General features: G+C 44.5%; 1 protein-coding gene across 4 annotated transcripts in view; it reads left to right on the plus strand.

The window, feature by feature from the left end:
* Positions 1-13,340, plus strand: part of whrna (whirlin a) — a 91,669-nt gene extending 78,329 nt beyond the window's left edge. For 2 of the 4 annotated variants that reach the window (XM_040196919.2, XM_078088211.1), the window contains exons 6-12: positions 145-357; positions 909-1,130; positions 3,979-4,053; positions 4,786-5,308; positions 5,766-5,932; positions 7,230-7,352; positions 11,364-13,340. In XM_040196919.2, the coding sequence (XP_040052853.1) occupies positions 145-357; positions 909-1,130; positions 3,979-4,053; positions 4,786-5,308; positions 5,766-5,932; positions 7,230-7,352; positions 11,364-11,546 (1,506 nt within the window). In that variant the 3' untranslated portion in view covers positions 11,547-13,340. The remainder of the gene's footprint in view (positions 1-144; positions 358-908; positions 1,131-3,978; positions 4,054-4,785; positions 5,309-5,765; positions 5,933-7,229; positions 7,353-11,363) is intronic. The other 2 variants (XM_040196920.2, XM_078088212.1) reach the window with 2 other exon arrangements.
* The last annotated feature ends 3,961 nt before the right edge of the window (positions 13,341-17,301 follow it).

Here is a 17,301-nt window from a genome sequence, read left to right on the forward strand (position 1 = left end):
CTTCCACCCTCCTCCTTCTCTAAACCATCACCAACTAGACACAAAACAAGAAAAAGGATGGATTATTCTATTATAAATACATTGAAACAATGAAATGAATAGACATGACTTCTATATCCTGTCTTTTCCGTCCTTCTACTCCAGCCTGGCTTTTACAAAGGCGTGGCGGGCTCACAGGTGACCCTGTCCAGCCTGGTGAACCAGTCGCGGGCCATGCTGGAGGAGCAGGCGCGCCACTTGCTGACGGAGGCGGAGCGACAGACCATGGGCTACTACCTGGAGGAGTACCGGGACGGACACGTCGGGGTGGAGCAGCTGGTCGTGGCGCTGTTCGAGCTGCTCAACACGCACGCAAAGGTGAAGGACGTGGCGGCTTGTTTGGGAAAGGAAAGATGAGAAGAGGATCAATCTTCCTGGTGCGGCTCTTGTCTCTGAGCCTCTTTGTGTGATTGCTGCCAGGTTTGAATGGAAGCTTTCTAAGCTCTTCTGACATTCATGCCCAGGGTTCTTGCTGATGTTTACAGTTCGGTTTACTTCTCCTTTTATCCCCTGCTCTTAAGTCTCTTTGATTTTTCTCACAGAAGTCTAGTTCATCTTTTAAAAAAAAATAAAAAGCTTCTCTAGCTGCTGTGCATCGTATGTAGAGGTGCTGTTCAAATCTCCTCCTCTTTTGGGGTCAGCTTTTGTTTTTGTTAAAGAAAATGTTGAGAATATCAGTGGGGCCGGATTTTTCTTACAGATTTAGTGCGAAACTTACATCCTACCTGCATATTTAAACCAATCCACAGAATAAAGCCGTGAAAAAACTGCTTAGAGATACATTTATCTTAATCTTGATAAAAGCGCTTGTATTGTCAAGCTGTTATAAAAATGACCCCTCACCCGTCCTCTGTACGTCCCTCCCTCAGTTCTCTCTGCTGTCGGAGGTGCGAGGCCTGGTCACCCCACAGGACCTGGAACACTTTGACGGACTTGTGCTGAGACGGGAGATTCAGGCTCTAAAAGCGCGACAGGTGACAGCCGGAGCCACGGCGCTCCAACCGGACTCCGCGTCCATGGTGTCGTACCCGGACACCCTCACCTCGTCTTCAGCCAGCTTCCTCACCAACACCACCCTCAGCTCCGCGCGGGTAGGTTGGACTCACAGTCACAATCAGGCTCCTAGTGACGTAAATATTGTGTGTGTGGAGATATGTGTATATTTTGAGGAGAAAATGGTTGCTCTCTTCAGTCTCCGCTTAGGATAAATATTCCACGTGCTGTTTTATTTTTCTGTACTGGCTCACTGTCTAGGTTGTTTGGAAGTGTGTGTGTGTGTGTGTGTGTGTGTGTGAGCGCGAGAGAGAGGCAGAGAGGTCATAATTCCATATGTCATAACTGACTGTGGTCTGCTGGACTTTGTGGGACTGAACAAGGACTCGTTTCAATGCCTTCCTGTTCGACTGACAGTTGATAAATTGTGTTTTTCTTCCACCTCAACCCAAAAATCTCCACCTCCCCTCCCGCTCTGTAGGAAAGGCTGCTCTGGCTGATAGATATGATGGAGGTAGGAATCGCTGCTGAAAGTGATGAATGCTTTCCGACACAAACACACACACGCGGAACGAGGGGTGTGAAGTTCCCTGTGGGCACCAGACAACATACATATCTTACCTTGGTTTGTGGTTTTGCAATGAATTTGTTTGCCGTGTTTTTCTTCTATTGCATTTTGCCGTAATCGTGATATGGAAAATAGCGGTAGCGCTTTTAGAAAAACCCATGAGAATAACATTCCTCATGGTGTGTTGGAGCTGTAGAGGAAGTTTCTGGTTATGTTTGAGATCACTGCAACAAAGAGACGAGATGTCTGAGTATATTGAGAATGTTTCTTGCTCGTGCCCAGGAGAGGATCTCTGAGCCAAACATTTTCTGATTTCACAGCGAGCAGCGTGATAGACCCGACCTTTACTTGTGTTACAGGAGGGAGAACAACATGGATTTAACCAGCGTGTGACCAGCGTTCACTGAGCAGCTTTTTCTTCATTTCAGTTTAAACATGTGGCAACAATTCAAAAGCAAATGTGTTGGTGTGTAGAAAAATTGTCGCAATTGTTTAGTTATGGATAAAGAGGAAAGACTGCAGCGATTAACACACACACACACACACACACTGTTTAAGCTGACAGCGGATGAAAGCGTTTTTTTCACAAACCAGTCTCTGCCTCTTTACATAAGATCGTTTTCTTTGCCTTCCCCTCCAAGAAGCAACATGTATCTGTGTGTGTGTGTGTGTGTGTGTGTGTGTGTGCGTGCGTGCGCTCTCTATTCCACCTATGTGTGAGTGTGTGCGCTCTCTATTCCACCCATGTATCTGTGTGTGTTGGTTTGTGCTGTCATGGGCTCACGGGTGATGGTCACCACTGCTGCGTGGAGCAGATTAGAGAGCTGGGCGGGTTCGGGAGGATAAAAATACAGGATTCTTCAGGCACACAGTCAACAGCATATATATATATATATATATATATATATATATATATATATATATATATATATATATATATGTATGTGTGTGTGTGTGTGTGTGTGTGTGTGTATGCACAGACACGCACACAAAACCCAATAATGGAGACTTTTTTACGGCTTGCTGGACGAACACTATATGATGAAGCATTTGAAATCCACGTGCAGTCTTTTGTGATTTGATGAGCCTTTAAACTTCTGCATTACTCAAACTGTACCTCCGGGGTCATATTTCCATTTACGACCGACGCCCTCCACCGTCAGGCGGATCAATAGTGTTTGTGATCACAATTGCTTCCAATGTTGACGCAGTTTAACGTTGATCCTTTCGTGCTCATCTTGAGTCATTTGCTGCTTCTCGCAACATAAATCAGAGCTGGACGTTCAGCCTAGCTGCTCAATTTTGATTTCACATGTCGCCTTGAATTCCTTCTGCGAGCAGGCGGCGATCTCAAGGTAAGAAAACTGAGCCAACTTGTACATAACTATGAGAAAAAGACACAACCCTTCTCTTGATATATTACCTCAGTAAACATCTCTAGTCGTCTTCAATACAGCATGATGTTCATTTTGTGAATTATGGTCCCATTTGCAGCAAAAAAAAACATAAAGCAGGTTGTACTTTGGGGCATTGCAACCTTGTGATTGACAGCTTGTCAATCAAGGTTTTTTTTTTCTCTTGCAACACATTTTTTTGCTTTTACTTGTACTTAGCTACGCCCTCACGAGGCACTTCTGGATGTAAAAAAAAAAAAAACTAGATGTCGGCTGGATAAATTCACACAGACACACAGTGGAATGTAACTGGTTGGCCCCAATCCGACACATAAAGCCGGCGTGCTGTGACTGCTTACTGTGCAAAGCGGCGCTCCATGTAGAAAGCCGATCGACTCTTTTGCTGAATAAATTGTGTGTAAGTGCACGCCGCGCGGCAACAAGGGGTAATTAAGCTGAATTGATGTTGCTGTTGTTTCGGTTTAGTGGCGGAGTTAAATGAACGCCAAGGTTTCTCCAAACTCTGCTCCTGTGCTCTGAAATCACTCACAGATGTGCTGCAGATTGCCTGCTCCACTACGGTGGGATTGAGCTGCCAAATCCAGCTTCAAACTCGGCCGATGGTTCTCTATTGATTTCCTGGTGTGTGTGTGTGTGTGTGTTGTGCTTGTGGGAGAAGATGGTTTTGTGTGTGGCCTCATGTCTTGTTTGCTCACCTTCCTTTTAAGATTCAAGATACATGCGGATAAATCAACCTCTTTCCTTTTTTCTAGAAGATGTTGAATCTTATTTGGCATTTGTTTTGGGTCAAATGCACATCTGTGCTTAACATTTGCTCACAAGGTTTCTCTCTCTCTCTCTCTCTCACTCGTATCTTCATCTTCTTTTTTCTGCCTTTTCCATCCTTTCGTCGACCTCTCCTCTTTCTGTTTCATCACTGCTTCTCACGTCCCTCCTCTTCCATTTCTGTCCTGTGTCTCTCAGAACGACGGCGTGGGGGAGAGTAGTGAGCCGGGTCCCCCGGAGGCTCTGAACACGCTGCTGACCGACATCTCTCTGGTGAGACGGGCAGAAAGGCACAGCCCACTCTTTGGCCTGCTAAGGATGGATGCAACAGTGGGGAGAAGTGAGGAAGGGAGAAATGGGGGGGGGGGGGGCGTTAGGGACAGATTAAAGTAGCTGAAGCGTCACGCTGCTGACCTGCACACTTTGCATTGGAGCGATTCCACCGAATGAAAAACAAGACAAGGAAAGACAAAAAAAATCTCTGTGGGATTAAGTGTCAGTGTAGCTTTTCTTCATATTTTCTTGTGTAGAAAAAGAAGAAACGGATCACTATGGGTCACCTGCCATGTCTATCTATCCATCGCTGCAATAAAGAGGGGCTCACGGTTACACCTTAGGGAACAAAGAAGAAAGAAAGGTTAGCGGTTTCCAAATGTCAGGAGCAGGAGATAAAAGGGAAGTCAAGGAGCAAGTCTGCGGTGGTTCGAGGCTGCCTGCCACTCAAATCATCCCTCACTTTTCTGTTGTACACTTTGTTTTACGCACATTCAATGTTTCTTCTTCATGTGCTGGTGAGCCACTCACTCATGATCTTCATCCCGCTGTGTCTGGAAATTGGAACATTCTCAAAACAAATTTAGGCAAATATAACATTGGTGTGAACATTTCTTTAGGACGTTTCGGGTGTTAATGGAGGAAACTAAAGAGTCAGACTCGTATAAATATTGCATCAAGGATACAATTGTGACGCCCCTAATCAATGATGAATATATCCTCTCACTTCAGGACGACGTACAGTCCACCACAGCTGAATCCCCCCCCTCCTTCAAGCCTCCGCCCCCGCCGGGGGTGCACAGGCGCCCGACTAGACGAGAACAGCTCAACAAATGCCCCTCGTCCGAGTCCTCCCACTCGGGCCTTTACTTCACAGCCCCGGCCTCTCACGACCTCAGCAGAGAGCCGGGACGCGCCAAGGACCCGTCTCGGGACTACGCGGCCGTCAGAAAGAGAAATCCCCCGGCACCTCCCAAGAAGCTGGCGGCTGCTCAGTTGTCCGCCGTGTCGCAGCACAACATCGGCCCTTTCCCCCGGGTCCAGTCGCCCGGCAGGGCCACGAAGCCCGCTGCCCCTTCGCCTTCGCCCCCACCGCCCCCTCCCCTCCCCGCTCCCCCTCCGCCCCCTTGTCTTCCCTTTGAGAGAGTGTCCCCCTCCTCTCCCGGCTCCAAACAGCAGTTTGTTACAGTGGAGGTCCACAGGCCCAACGCGGAGCCCGACTTCAACGAGGTGCGGCCGCTGCCCCAAGCTCGAGGTGAGGGAGCACCGGAGGTCGACCGCACCGGGGGGGAGATTTTTCATTTGTGTCCTCAAATGGATAACGTCCCTGCGAGTAATTAAAATGAATAATGATACGTTATCTATGTATAAACTATTTTACTAAATATTCGATTTTCATTGTCTGCAATGAAATCTGTATATATGTGTGAAATTTGTGTAAATACACATATCATTTCCCAAATATTTGTTTACTCGGGCTTAATGTGCTGAAATGAGCAATTACCCAGGAGACAGTTTTATATCTACTGCATTCAAAACCATCACTAATCTCAATTTTAAGATTTTAATCAAGACAGTTCTAAAAATATTGTTTTTCTCTTTAGATTGATGTGGAAATAAAGTACAAACATAAATAGAAAATGACAATGTTGGAATGCTTTGGTATGATAAGATTCAAAGGCCAAATGTCACGTCTGCCCGTTTACACTCAGGTGGCGCCCTGTCTCAGCTGTCAGACAGCGGCCAGACCCTCAGTGAGGACAGCGGGGTGGACATAGCTGAGTCAGGACACATCAGCAAAGACAGCTGCGCCCACTCCTCACGCACACGCCACCCCCGAGACACCCAGGCGGGCGGGGGGGGAAACCCCTCCAAGCCGGTGAGGGTGTCATTTGGAACGGCGGACAGGCAAACGTGGATGGATGAGTGGAGGAATACCAGACGTATTCTATTCCCTTAGGAGTGTGTGTTTCTGTACCTCTAGAGGTTTGAAGGTGATTTCTTGATTACGTGAGGATATTAAGAACATAATAAGGACGTGGGGAGATTTTTGGTAAGTTGGAACATCCCTTTTGGAAGGTGGGCATCATTTTAAAACACTTTTTGAAAACAAAGCTCTTTTTGGAAATTGGGGAAATCTTCTGGATATTTCAGGAACTTTGAGTGTAGACTTATTTGAAGTATGAGGACATTTTGTCGTCCCTTCATCAAAGGGCTGTTTTCGGGTTAATGGGATGTCCCCTCACGTATTGAAGTATCTGCGTATCTGAAGAACAAGCCTTAGATAAATGGTCGTGCTTTATTGTTAATCCTCCACCAGAATCAGTTGTCAGAGCTTGATCTCTTACCTCCTCTATCTGTGTTCGCTCAAACAGACCGTGTCTTTTGTTTCTCTCATTAATTCATTTTTATTTATTCATTCATGTCATTCATTCAGTCACCTGCTGCATCATTTATTATTTCAACGCTCAATCTCTAACCGCAGTGAAGCATTCAAAGCGCTCCCTGGTTCTTATTGATTGATGGGTGGAATGCGCGTTGCCTAATTGTTTATGATGTGTTGGCTGTTGGATTCAATTTAGAATTATTAGGCAGAAAACGTGACGGTGGAATAAATCATGAAAAGCCCCATTTTGTCGTCTGCTGAGCGGAGAAAGATGATGACAGCTCCAAGTCGGTGGCTGACAGAAAAGGTTTGGGAAGCACTGCTCTAAAACAATAGGGTCAACAGCCAGAATGGATGCAGTTATATGGTACAGTTCTTAACCACCTGGCCTCCATCAATGTTAAATATGCAGAGACAATCCAGGAACGTGTTTCAGATTAACAGACGAAAAAAACCCCTGAAGGACAGACTATTTCCACGGATGCCTTGTAAAATAAATCGATTTTAAATAGTCCTTTGACCCTTGAACCTGTCGGACATTGTTGCTCTTTCACGATGGTTTCATCAGGATTGAATATATGCATAATAATACGGTGGCCTTTGTGAATGTGTAAATCCATAGAAAGACTCTTTAGCATATGTGCTCAGTGAAAACAAAGCTTTTTCTTGCAGAAAAATAAATGCACAAAGGGAGGTTGTGCAATGTTATGGATGTTATCGCGTTGAATATGCATAACCATTGTTCTTCTGATTAGATAACTTGTGCTTCTCTCTCTCTCTCTTGCTTTAGCCGGGCCTGTTGGAGCCCACCTCTACACTGGTGAGAGTGGCAAAGAGTGCCACCACCCTGGGTATTGCCGTTGAAGGTGGAGCCAACACCCGCCAGCCGCTGCCACGAATTGTCACAATACAGGCGAGTCGTGAAGAAAGTAACATGATGTTTAAAATAATACCTGCACCAGGATCACCTCTACTTAAGCACTGCATACAACCTGCCAACATGCCCAAAAGAAGGCAGCGTTTCATTTAGTACGGCCGTAAAATCTCGATTCACAGACAGCAGTTTCAAAAAAGAAGCAAAACGAAACCCCGGTTTTCTCTTTTCTTTCACTTAATGATTTAATGATTTATCTTAGAACTCGCTGGTCACCATGTTTATTTTACTAGATATCTCTCAACCGCCACAGACATCTTTGACCTAACACCAGTACGGTCAATGAGGACAATGTTAGATCTTTTTTAATGTTCTAATCTAAAATCCTTGCTAGATCGTGCACCTTTAATCCTCCCTGTCCTCATTAGCATGCTGTCAGCTTCATGTTGTGTTTGTTATTGGTTCCTTCTCTCATTATTTATTGTGGTTGTACCACACGTCCACTTCCCAACTGGGATTTAATACCCTTTCACACTGCAGCTGAACTCTGCTCATTTGGTCCTTGTTGTGGCTCACACAGAGATGATTGTAACGTTAATGGCTTTCGTGAAAAGGCTCGACGCCTCGGAGACTCCGGCAATCAGCGTTCCAGAATGAGTCAGTTGGTACGACATTGACGTTTGGGATTAAAGGCAGCGAACCCATGTGGGACATTATAGTTTTATTTCAAAGATAATGATGTTTTGGCACGGTGGTCATGTTTAGTTGAAGAGGCTCGGCAGAATTGCTCATTGTCCAAGCAGACAACTGCTTTGAAAAATGCTGGAAATTTAAAAATTTTCTCTATGAAGGAAATCCAATCATTGGCAGGTTAGGGAACTAAGAGGGAAGCTCCGACTGTGACCGGTTGTGAATCTCTCTGTCTGCCGTGGCAATTTGAAAGTCAACAGAGCCTCGTATTGGCTCTGCGTCTGTAGCACCAAACATTTCATAACCACAGAGGAAGCTGGCGTTACAATTTAAAGATCAGCGCAGCTCCAGACTACAGTCCAGCCCCGTTCCAAAGCTGCCTGTCAGCCTCACACTCCGCAGGTTGAAATAACAAAAAAAGGGCTGCTGATTGTGAGGCGAAGGATAAAGGATTGGAAATCAGCACATTGAAAATCAAGGAGTTCTCTGGAAGAAAGTGCAGCGAGTGTCAAAAGGGGAGTGAGAGGGATGTTAATGAGGAGGATCGGTGCAGAAGAGGAAGTGGACGTCTGGTGCTGGGAAGAGTTGCATGGGGAACAAGTAAACAAGTTATTTCCATCAGTTGCCATTATATGATAGGATTAGGAGTTTGGGTTCTCATTTTTTTTCTGTTGAGGGCAGAAACGCGACTCGCCGGGTTTCAAATCAGAGCTGCATTTCGCTCTTTAACAAAAGCAGAACATCACATAGATACAGTTTGATGAACGCAACTGTGGTTTTACACTAACTCTTATCTTGAATAGAATGTATTCCTCCCTCGGACATGAGTGAAAACATGGAATTTAAATCAGGTGCAATGGTCTCTTGAAGCTCAGCTTTTCCGGAAAGTACAGCGTGAAAGAGATGCGCTCGCAAATATTTGAATAAGCACATCCATCACAATGAAACTATTGAAATAAAAGAGCAAATTCAGCCGAGGATAGGGGGCACCTACTCACACAGAGCAAGAGATTACGCTTGAGAGATGAAGCCACAGAAATGGTTTCAACCAATAACAAATTCCCGTGAACCCCACAGACTGTAGAGGGAACGTCTCGTAACAATGAAAAGGCAGCTGAGTGCAAACGGTAATGGCAGAAAGAATGAGTGCTTTCTCACTGCGGCATGAAGGTTCAAATTGATAATATGAACTAACTTTAACAATGTTAAAGTTCATTTAAACCTTTTAAGCAAGTAGCTTGAACATGTAATCAGGTTAAAATGCTTGCCCTCTGATAAAAACGCACTTTTGGAACTGCACAGATTTCCCCCATAAATCATAAATGGGACGAAGCCACAAGCTACACGACACCACTGCTGCTTCCCCTGAACAATAACAGTAGGCATCAATAACACGGCAGCCTCAAGCCCACTTGTTACAGAAATGGAACGTTCACTTTTCACGATGAAAAAGTGAGCTGTGAAAAGTCGTCTCCGTCACCCGGGGAACTCAAACTCATGTCTAATGTCATTAGAACCAGGAGCCCGAATGCTTCCCGCAGCCAGGACCCAGCATCACATCTGTCCATTTGCTTTCATTAAAAGGAACATTCATGTTGTCTCTGACTCTGAGATGGACTTCGGTTCTGTCCGGGGGAGGAGGGGCGGGTCCCATCCAAGCCAGTGCCACAACTAGATCCTTTCCCTGCAGCAGTGGAATAAAGCCCAGTGGAGTCGTGATACAGAGGATATCTGGCTTCCCATCTCTCTGGACTCTCGAGCCACCTCAGTCTCCGCTGAGGATGAAGTGCAGATGAGTAAGCTGCCGCCAGCCCGAGTCCCCCCCCCCCCCTCCTGAAGCAGCAGCCTGATATGACCGCCGTCTTCAGATCGTGGCGACCGAGCCTCCGTAATTGTTGGAGGCTCAGTGGATGAGAGCGGTGAAGATGCAGTCCTGATGGAGAGGCGGAAGGCACCGCCGGTGTTTTCAGCCATCAAAGTCGCACTTGATAAGGTCATCTGTCTGAATCAGGAGGAGGAGGAAATGGAACCGACAGAAAGCAAAACACCTGTCTGTGTCTCATTTGGTGTGTTTGTTGAGGCTTTTCTTTCCGTTCGGCGTGCCGAGGCCGTTACATGTTCCATGAAGAACCCACTAGTCCTTGCATTGGCACTTAATGCTGTTAACGGATGTCAATTCTCCACGGCAGGGACGCCCAAATTGAATGTATAATGAAGGTAATTGGGCAGAAACACTGGTCCAATCTGTCTTGGGTGTGATGTTAAATGTGGAGGCTGCTGGTGAGTCGCCACTTCCGATTAGAGGCAGGGAAAGAACTGCAGCCGTGACCTCGCCACTTCTATCTGTCCTCTGGGCACATGACCGCGTACAAGAAGCCGATAAGGTTAACAAATATGACTCTTTGTTCATCTCTGCTTCGGGGAAACAGAAGTGTCCGAGGGAGGCCTTTGGGGAATCTTCTGATTTCACTGCCAAGCAGCTGAGGCTCCCCCGAGAAATGAAGGCTGAGTCGACATCATGTGTCGGAGTCTCAGTAACAGACGGCGTGCTTCCAACATGTTGTAGCGAGCGGATAAATTGATGGAGCAGACGTTATATGTCAGTCCGCAGCACACACACTCAGCTTCCCTCAGCAGCTCTCAAGCGGTGCACCGGTTCATCACAGCTCCTTTCATGCAAATACGACAGCGCAGGCACCAGCCAATCAGATCGCGTTTATGCTCACGTCTAAAGAGCGTGAAGCTCAAAAATAAAAGATGGCGGACCAAACTCCGTAGAATAGGGGGTCCTCTGCTCCGTCTCGTCATCGGTTTGGGGGTCCGTGGCCTGAAAAAAGCCCCCTGGCATAAACAACAGCTCCAACTTGCTGTATAAGACAAAAAGCTGCAGAGCTTCAAATCAAAACTCAGACAAAAACGTGACAAATGTAGTTTGCTTTCCCACCTAACTGGTTTGGTTCTGTTGAATGGATTTAATCCATCTGCTAATCGTGAACTCACATCTCCGGATCAATCAACCGGCTATATTTACACAGAATGGTGATGTAAGAGTGTTTTCATGAGAAAGTCACACGGCGTAAAGCCACAGGTGTGTTGAGCTTGAGTCCTGCTTTGTGTCCTTTGGCAGTCCTCCAATAGCAGTGAGTGAAAAGAGCGAAACGCGGGTTTGTGACTATTTATAAGGTGGTGCAGTTGCTGTCTTGACTCCCAATCAGTTCCATCTCTGGTACATGAGACAAGATAAATGAACACAGGAGGCACAGAAGAGCAACGTGACTTTCTCTGTCATCACTAGTGATGTGTTGAAAATGAGTTCTGTTTTCTTAAAATGCACATTGTCCCTGTCTCTCTGTCTCTTAGAGGGGTGGTTCAGCTCACAACTGCGGCCAGCTGAAGGTCGGTCAGGTGATCCTGGAGGTAAACGGGGTTTCCATGAGGGGCCGCGAGCACAGGGACGCCGCACGCCTCATCGCAGAGGCCTTCAAGACCAAAGAGAGGGACCACGTGGACTTCCTGGTGACCGAGTTTAATGTGGCGCTATAGCTGGGTGGAGGAGGAGAGAGGACGATGACGGGGGGGGCGGAGTCAGGATAAGAGGCGTTTGAGGACGTCACGAGCGGAGGGAAAAGAAGAAAAAGAAGCGTCTGTTGTTTTTAAATGGCACAACTCATTTAGGTGGACACAAACGACCTTCCACCGGCATGTGGACTCCAGGATGCTCCTCAACGTGTTACCGCCCCACTGTGAGACCGTATGCACTAAAATGGAAAGTAGTGAGACGTATACCTTTTCCCCTGCTCTCCGCCCTCATGAAACTTTGGATTTACAACCATTCAAAACCGACTGGACCCGCTCGTAGCTCGACCGCGCCCCCTGGTCCGCTTGGTCCGCTTGGCGTTAGCTTCTAGCGCGAGAGACTAATGCGCATCCAGGACTTTACATGCTTGGATTTGTAAATGTAAAAATGAACAAATGTAGATACAGATGCATATATAGTGTACACATAAAGATAGTCCTATATGAATTATAAAACCCTTAACCTCTGTGGCATCACCACTACGTAGTGATATATCTTAACGATGGTGATAGTTCAGGCCATCCTGGTGATATGGGAGGTGGTGCGTTACAGTGATGCTACCCGCCTGTCTGCGCATTGGAAGTACACATTACATGCTCACATTGGTTTGATCAGGCATAACAGAAAATACTATTTTGATGGAACTCTTCATTTGGGATCCAAACCAACGCGAATCATTTCCTGCTCCTTTCCATTCCTCCGTGTGTGTCTGTATCATTTTAGATTACGTTCGCACCAAGCTATCAGAGTTTTTGAATGCTGTGAAAACAAGATGCGCCGCAGCCAAGTTTCCCCAAGTACGCAACAAAACAGAAGCTTGTCCTGGTTAGATTCATTCGCTCTACAGGACAATTTGTTTATGTCTTCAGATTTGGCCACTTCAGTGTGGAGGTTCTCAGACGGCGTAAAAATCCTTCAATTTATTTTTTCCTCAGCTTTGCTGCTGCTCGTCTGAGTAACAATTGATCATTTTGTTTAGTGATGTCATAGTTTTAATTACATTCACCCCATTGGGGGAGGAGGGGCGGGGGAGAGGGAGGAAGGGGGGGGGGGGGGGGGGTTGCTGCAATTACGCTCAAGGCGAACGTAATGAGACATTTAGAGGACGACACTGCCAAAGACTTAGGAAACCCTCCTCCTCCTCTTATGTTCACACATCCACTCATAGCAAAGCAATTAGGAGATAAGCAATCAGGAGGAGGGAGCTATTGAGCAGGAGGGCGACGGGATTGTTGCTGTGATGATTTGCTTCCTCTCAGGGAGAGACGTACATCAAACATCCTCCACGTGTCCCGCCAGAGACTCGCCCGAGGCTGCAGGTTGAAATACGAAGTCATTTGACTAATTCATGCGAGTGCGTGTGTGTTTCGTGTGTTTTGATGTGCCGTGTGTCTGTCTTAAGAAAACATGATGCTCAAATCAAGGAGAAGGGAAATAATGCTGAACGTAAATGTCATCAAAGGCGCCGGTTTATGAGACACGTGCGTGGAAGCGGAGTGGCAGTCTGGGATTTTTGGGTGACAAATTACAATCCTACAGTCCTGAATCTAAAAGCTAAGAGAACAGCGCCGTGATGCTTTGTTTTTGCACCATATCCCGCTGTTTATCTTCAAAACGTCAACCTTCAATGAATAAAAAACACATGCGCCCTGTACCCGTATAATGCCCAACTACGATCCCAAGATGTATATATTTTGTAAAGAATCTTAAACGCAACCTTTCTTATTCGTTTATCTGTCATTAAATCATGTGTTGCTCAATCGGCGTGTGAGATTCAAGAAAACCAAAGAAGGTAACAATGTTTTTTTTCAAAGCAGCTTAAATTGATGATTGCCTCTAGAAGACAGACGAACTGCACAAAACCATAAAGACCGTTCTGAGATATAGATTACCTTGTAGATTTATCCTTTAATTAATTCTGAGTGGTGTTTTGGCTCACTTGATGACTGTTAGTTCAATATTTACAGCCCTGTAGCTCTGCTTTGTTGTCCACCAGCTTTTTTACAAATAGTTTTAAATTTGCTCGTCTCGTTTGGTATTGGGAAGCTTGTGTCTGTGTGTATGTATATGTACACATTTTGGTATTCATTTTTCTCTCGGTTGAAGACAGTTTGAGATAAATCTAGTGCGTTTCCAGAAACGAACGACCTCATACCAGCTTCAGCTTTAACTAACTATTTGTGGCAGGATTCTTAGAACATTTTTGTAGCTCACGTTGTCCGTTATTAAGTCAACAGCCTGATAAAAAGCCACCGTATTCAACTGTTAATGTCTGAGGGGAATGTGGAGAAGCATTCAGACAAATTCACAAGTTATTTTCTGTCTGTAATATTTCTAAAGCGAGTGCATTCACTAATTTCACTTACAAAAACGTAAACTGTATGCATATACAGGACTCGATAGGAACAATTTCTGGAAAGAATCCCACTCATCGCAAACACACTTCAGGATGGTGTGTGTGTGTGTGTGTGTGTGTGTGTGTGTGTGTGTGTGTGTGTGTGTGTGTGTGTGTGTGTGTGTGTGTGTGTGTGTGTGACCGAGCTTGATAAGAAGACACACGAGGCATTCAGAGAGATGAGGGCTGCAGTGTGTCCTCTCAATAAAGTTACTCTCCTGTAAGTTTTCTCAGCTGCAAAGAAACGCGCCCACACAGATGGATGTTTTTTTTTTTTTCCCTGTTGAGCTTCCTAACGTCACACGTGACGCCTCCTTCTTACAATGGAGAGGAGACAAGGAAGATGAGCCAACTCTTTGAATTTTAATTAATTAGTATCCTTCCAGTGAAAACCACACACTGTATCTTAAAATTGGATTGCCTTTAGAATCCCTCTAAATGGCCAGAAGGAAAACACTTTCCTGCGTGGGTTGAGGGAATTATCCCACTTCTGAGAAAAATATAAACAATTTAAAACATTTAGGATTAACTTCAAAATACACTTCCACAAACAATATAATATTGAATTGAATATAATATAATATGAATGTTATTTGCTACTTTACATTTAATTCAAAGATATTCTTTTCATTTTAAGGATAAAACATGTGTTATCCTCATTGTCAAATTAGCTCTGAAACAAACAGTGTGTTTGTCTCTCAAATACTTCTCTGCACTTCACCTAAACAACAGTAAATAGTGCTTTTGTTGGCAAATATTTCCAGCTGCAAATTACACACATACACATTTGTGAGAATAACTAAGATTTGTTGACACCAGAAAAATATCTATGATATGGAGAATTTTAATCTATTTTCCAAAAAAAGAATAAAGTGAATTTTGGACAGTACCAAACAAGTATTAAAGGTTTACACAGAGATGAAACATTTGAAAAAAGGTTACAGATGCAATTTTCTCTTATTTAATCACTTTATCTGACCTTGCATATGTGAGATGTACATCAATTCAAACGTGTCTCAGAGGAAGTCAAGCGTGAAGAATGGATGACTAAAGCTCTCCAGGGTTAAAATTCATTCATTTAAACTTTTGTACCGCATACTTTCACTGCAGAATCGCCCCTTCATTCCATAATGCCCCCATCTTGTAGACGCGTCGACAGCAGCTGGGCTTCCTCTTTGAGCATCCAGGCTGGAGGGATGATGGAGGCAAGAGATGGAATCCGCTGACAGGCTCATTAATCAGGGGCATTAAGACAGAGGGGTGCTGGCCTTGTCTCCGACGGGACACCCGGTCAGCTCAGACATCGTGTCTGTAGCAACGGTTTGCTCTCTCCACCCCTGAATCACTGCTGGCCTGCAAAGGTCAGACTCTAGATGATGTTTATTTGTTTGACTGAGTGAGTGATCCTCCTGCTTTATTTGCTGCACAAGTTTTTTTTTAGTCGGTCTTGATTTTCTTCCTTGCTCTTCAGCCGCCTCCCTTTGCCTTTGTTTTCCTGTCACTCCATCTTTCCCCCTCGCCTGCTTCCTGCCCACTTTAACGAGAGTGTTGTACAAGGACATGCTATTTATACAGAAAGGGTGTTTAATTTTTCAATAAAGATAACTGCACAAAAGCTGGCTGCGAGTCTGCTTTCATTTTGAAATTTACTGTAAGTTTGACGTTGTCATGGAAACACTGATGGTTTGAAGTATTATTGGAGTATTAGTTCTGATGAAGGGAGATTGTGATGCTACATAATGCAATATTATTTTAGACAACAATATGCTTCCAAGTTTGTGGCAACGCTTTGGGAAACATTCTCTAACCCGTCCGATACCTTTGAGTTGAACTGGAACACGGACTGTGAGCCGGGTCACATCACCCAACATACGACAACCAGCTTCCAACATCAAAAACTCTCCCCTGAAGAGGAGAAGCTGCTGTAGCAGAAGGTTTATGTTGACGATTGTAAAATGTAATGTAAACCACTAACCTCAATGTAATATTCATCATTTTGGCCCGTTGAAACCGCTGTATGTGATCAGGCATGTGTAAAAAGGGTCTTTTTTCTTTTGCTCCGTGGCGATGTGTTGCAGCATATTGGGGCCAAGCAGAGCACGTCCTGGACACGTCACCAATCTTCTCTTCAATGAGGACTAAGCTCGGGAGGGCTGTTTGTAAGCAACTGACAGCAATATCCTTATTGCCCTCTTAAAAATGGAAATGATATGTTTCATTCAGTCTTTCCCCTGTTTGATATCCCAGTACGAAGCATCCTCTGATAACCGGAAAGCTGGCTATGTTTCAGCCCCCGAAGCAGTGATTCTTCAGACATGCTGATTTTGGATCAGTGCGAGTGTCCATAGAATATTCTCCCATTATGTCTCCTCTGATAATGCCAAATGGCAATCCACTGTCCTCTGACTCGGTTTTGGGTTGTTGCTTCATACCAAGGTGAATTACCAACTTTATTTTGTGATGGAATGGTTTGATGAGACAGATTATTGCAGCACTGAAGAAGAGAAAAGGCTGAAATTTCTGTCAGCTTCATGGTCATCTCGCTGTCTCTATTTCTTAATTCAGTTTCACCCAGTTTTCAATCTAATTGTCATGTAATAGAGCAATATTATATGTATCTAATATCTGCTAATATCTAGCATTCAGGATTGTTATTTTTCAGGGGTAGTATTTTTTACACATGTACTTTTTTAAAACTACTGTTGAGTCTTTGCTTAGTTTGTAGAATCTCCATCGCCATTCCAATACTGATGATGTTCTGCAGCCTGCGCTTTAATTATAACATCTCTACTGGTATTTTTTGAAAATGGACAGGTGTGTTGCCACTAAGTGGCATTTGGACCCTGGACACCCAAACACTAAAGTCACGTGAACATTCATCTGCTGTTATTAAATATACACTCCTGGTAAGGTCAGTACTGTTAACAAACAAAACTGGATAACCATTTCTTTTTAGGGACCAAACTTTTGTGCACTAGGCATTTTCATGTTTAATCATGCTGCTCACAATGTGAAGACAGCTAAGTTGACCAATAAATTCTATTGATACAAGCTGGAATAAAAAAAGATTAAAAAAATAAAATAAAAATACAGTTAAACTATTGTTTATCCATGGATGTGTCCCCTTCACATTCTTTTGATAAATTACTTTGCTATTCCAAAAATAGTTACGTACATTTCTTAGGTGATGTGTTTTCTGTTTTAATTATATGTGCAAATCGATAAAAATCTGTCTTAATCATCCTTCATAAACATAGCATTTTATTTGTTGTTTTATCCATGTATTTTTACATGGATAAAACGATGAAAGCAAATCTCTTAAAGCA

This window comes from Gasterosteus aculeatus, chromosome 14 (assembly GCF_964276395.1).
Source record: "Gasterosteus aculeatus chromosome 14, fGasAcu3.hap1.1, whole genome shotgun sequence".
Taxonomy (NCBI): Eukaryota; Metazoa; Chordata; class Actinopteri; order Perciformes; family Gasterosteidae; genus Gasterosteus; species Gasterosteus aculeatus.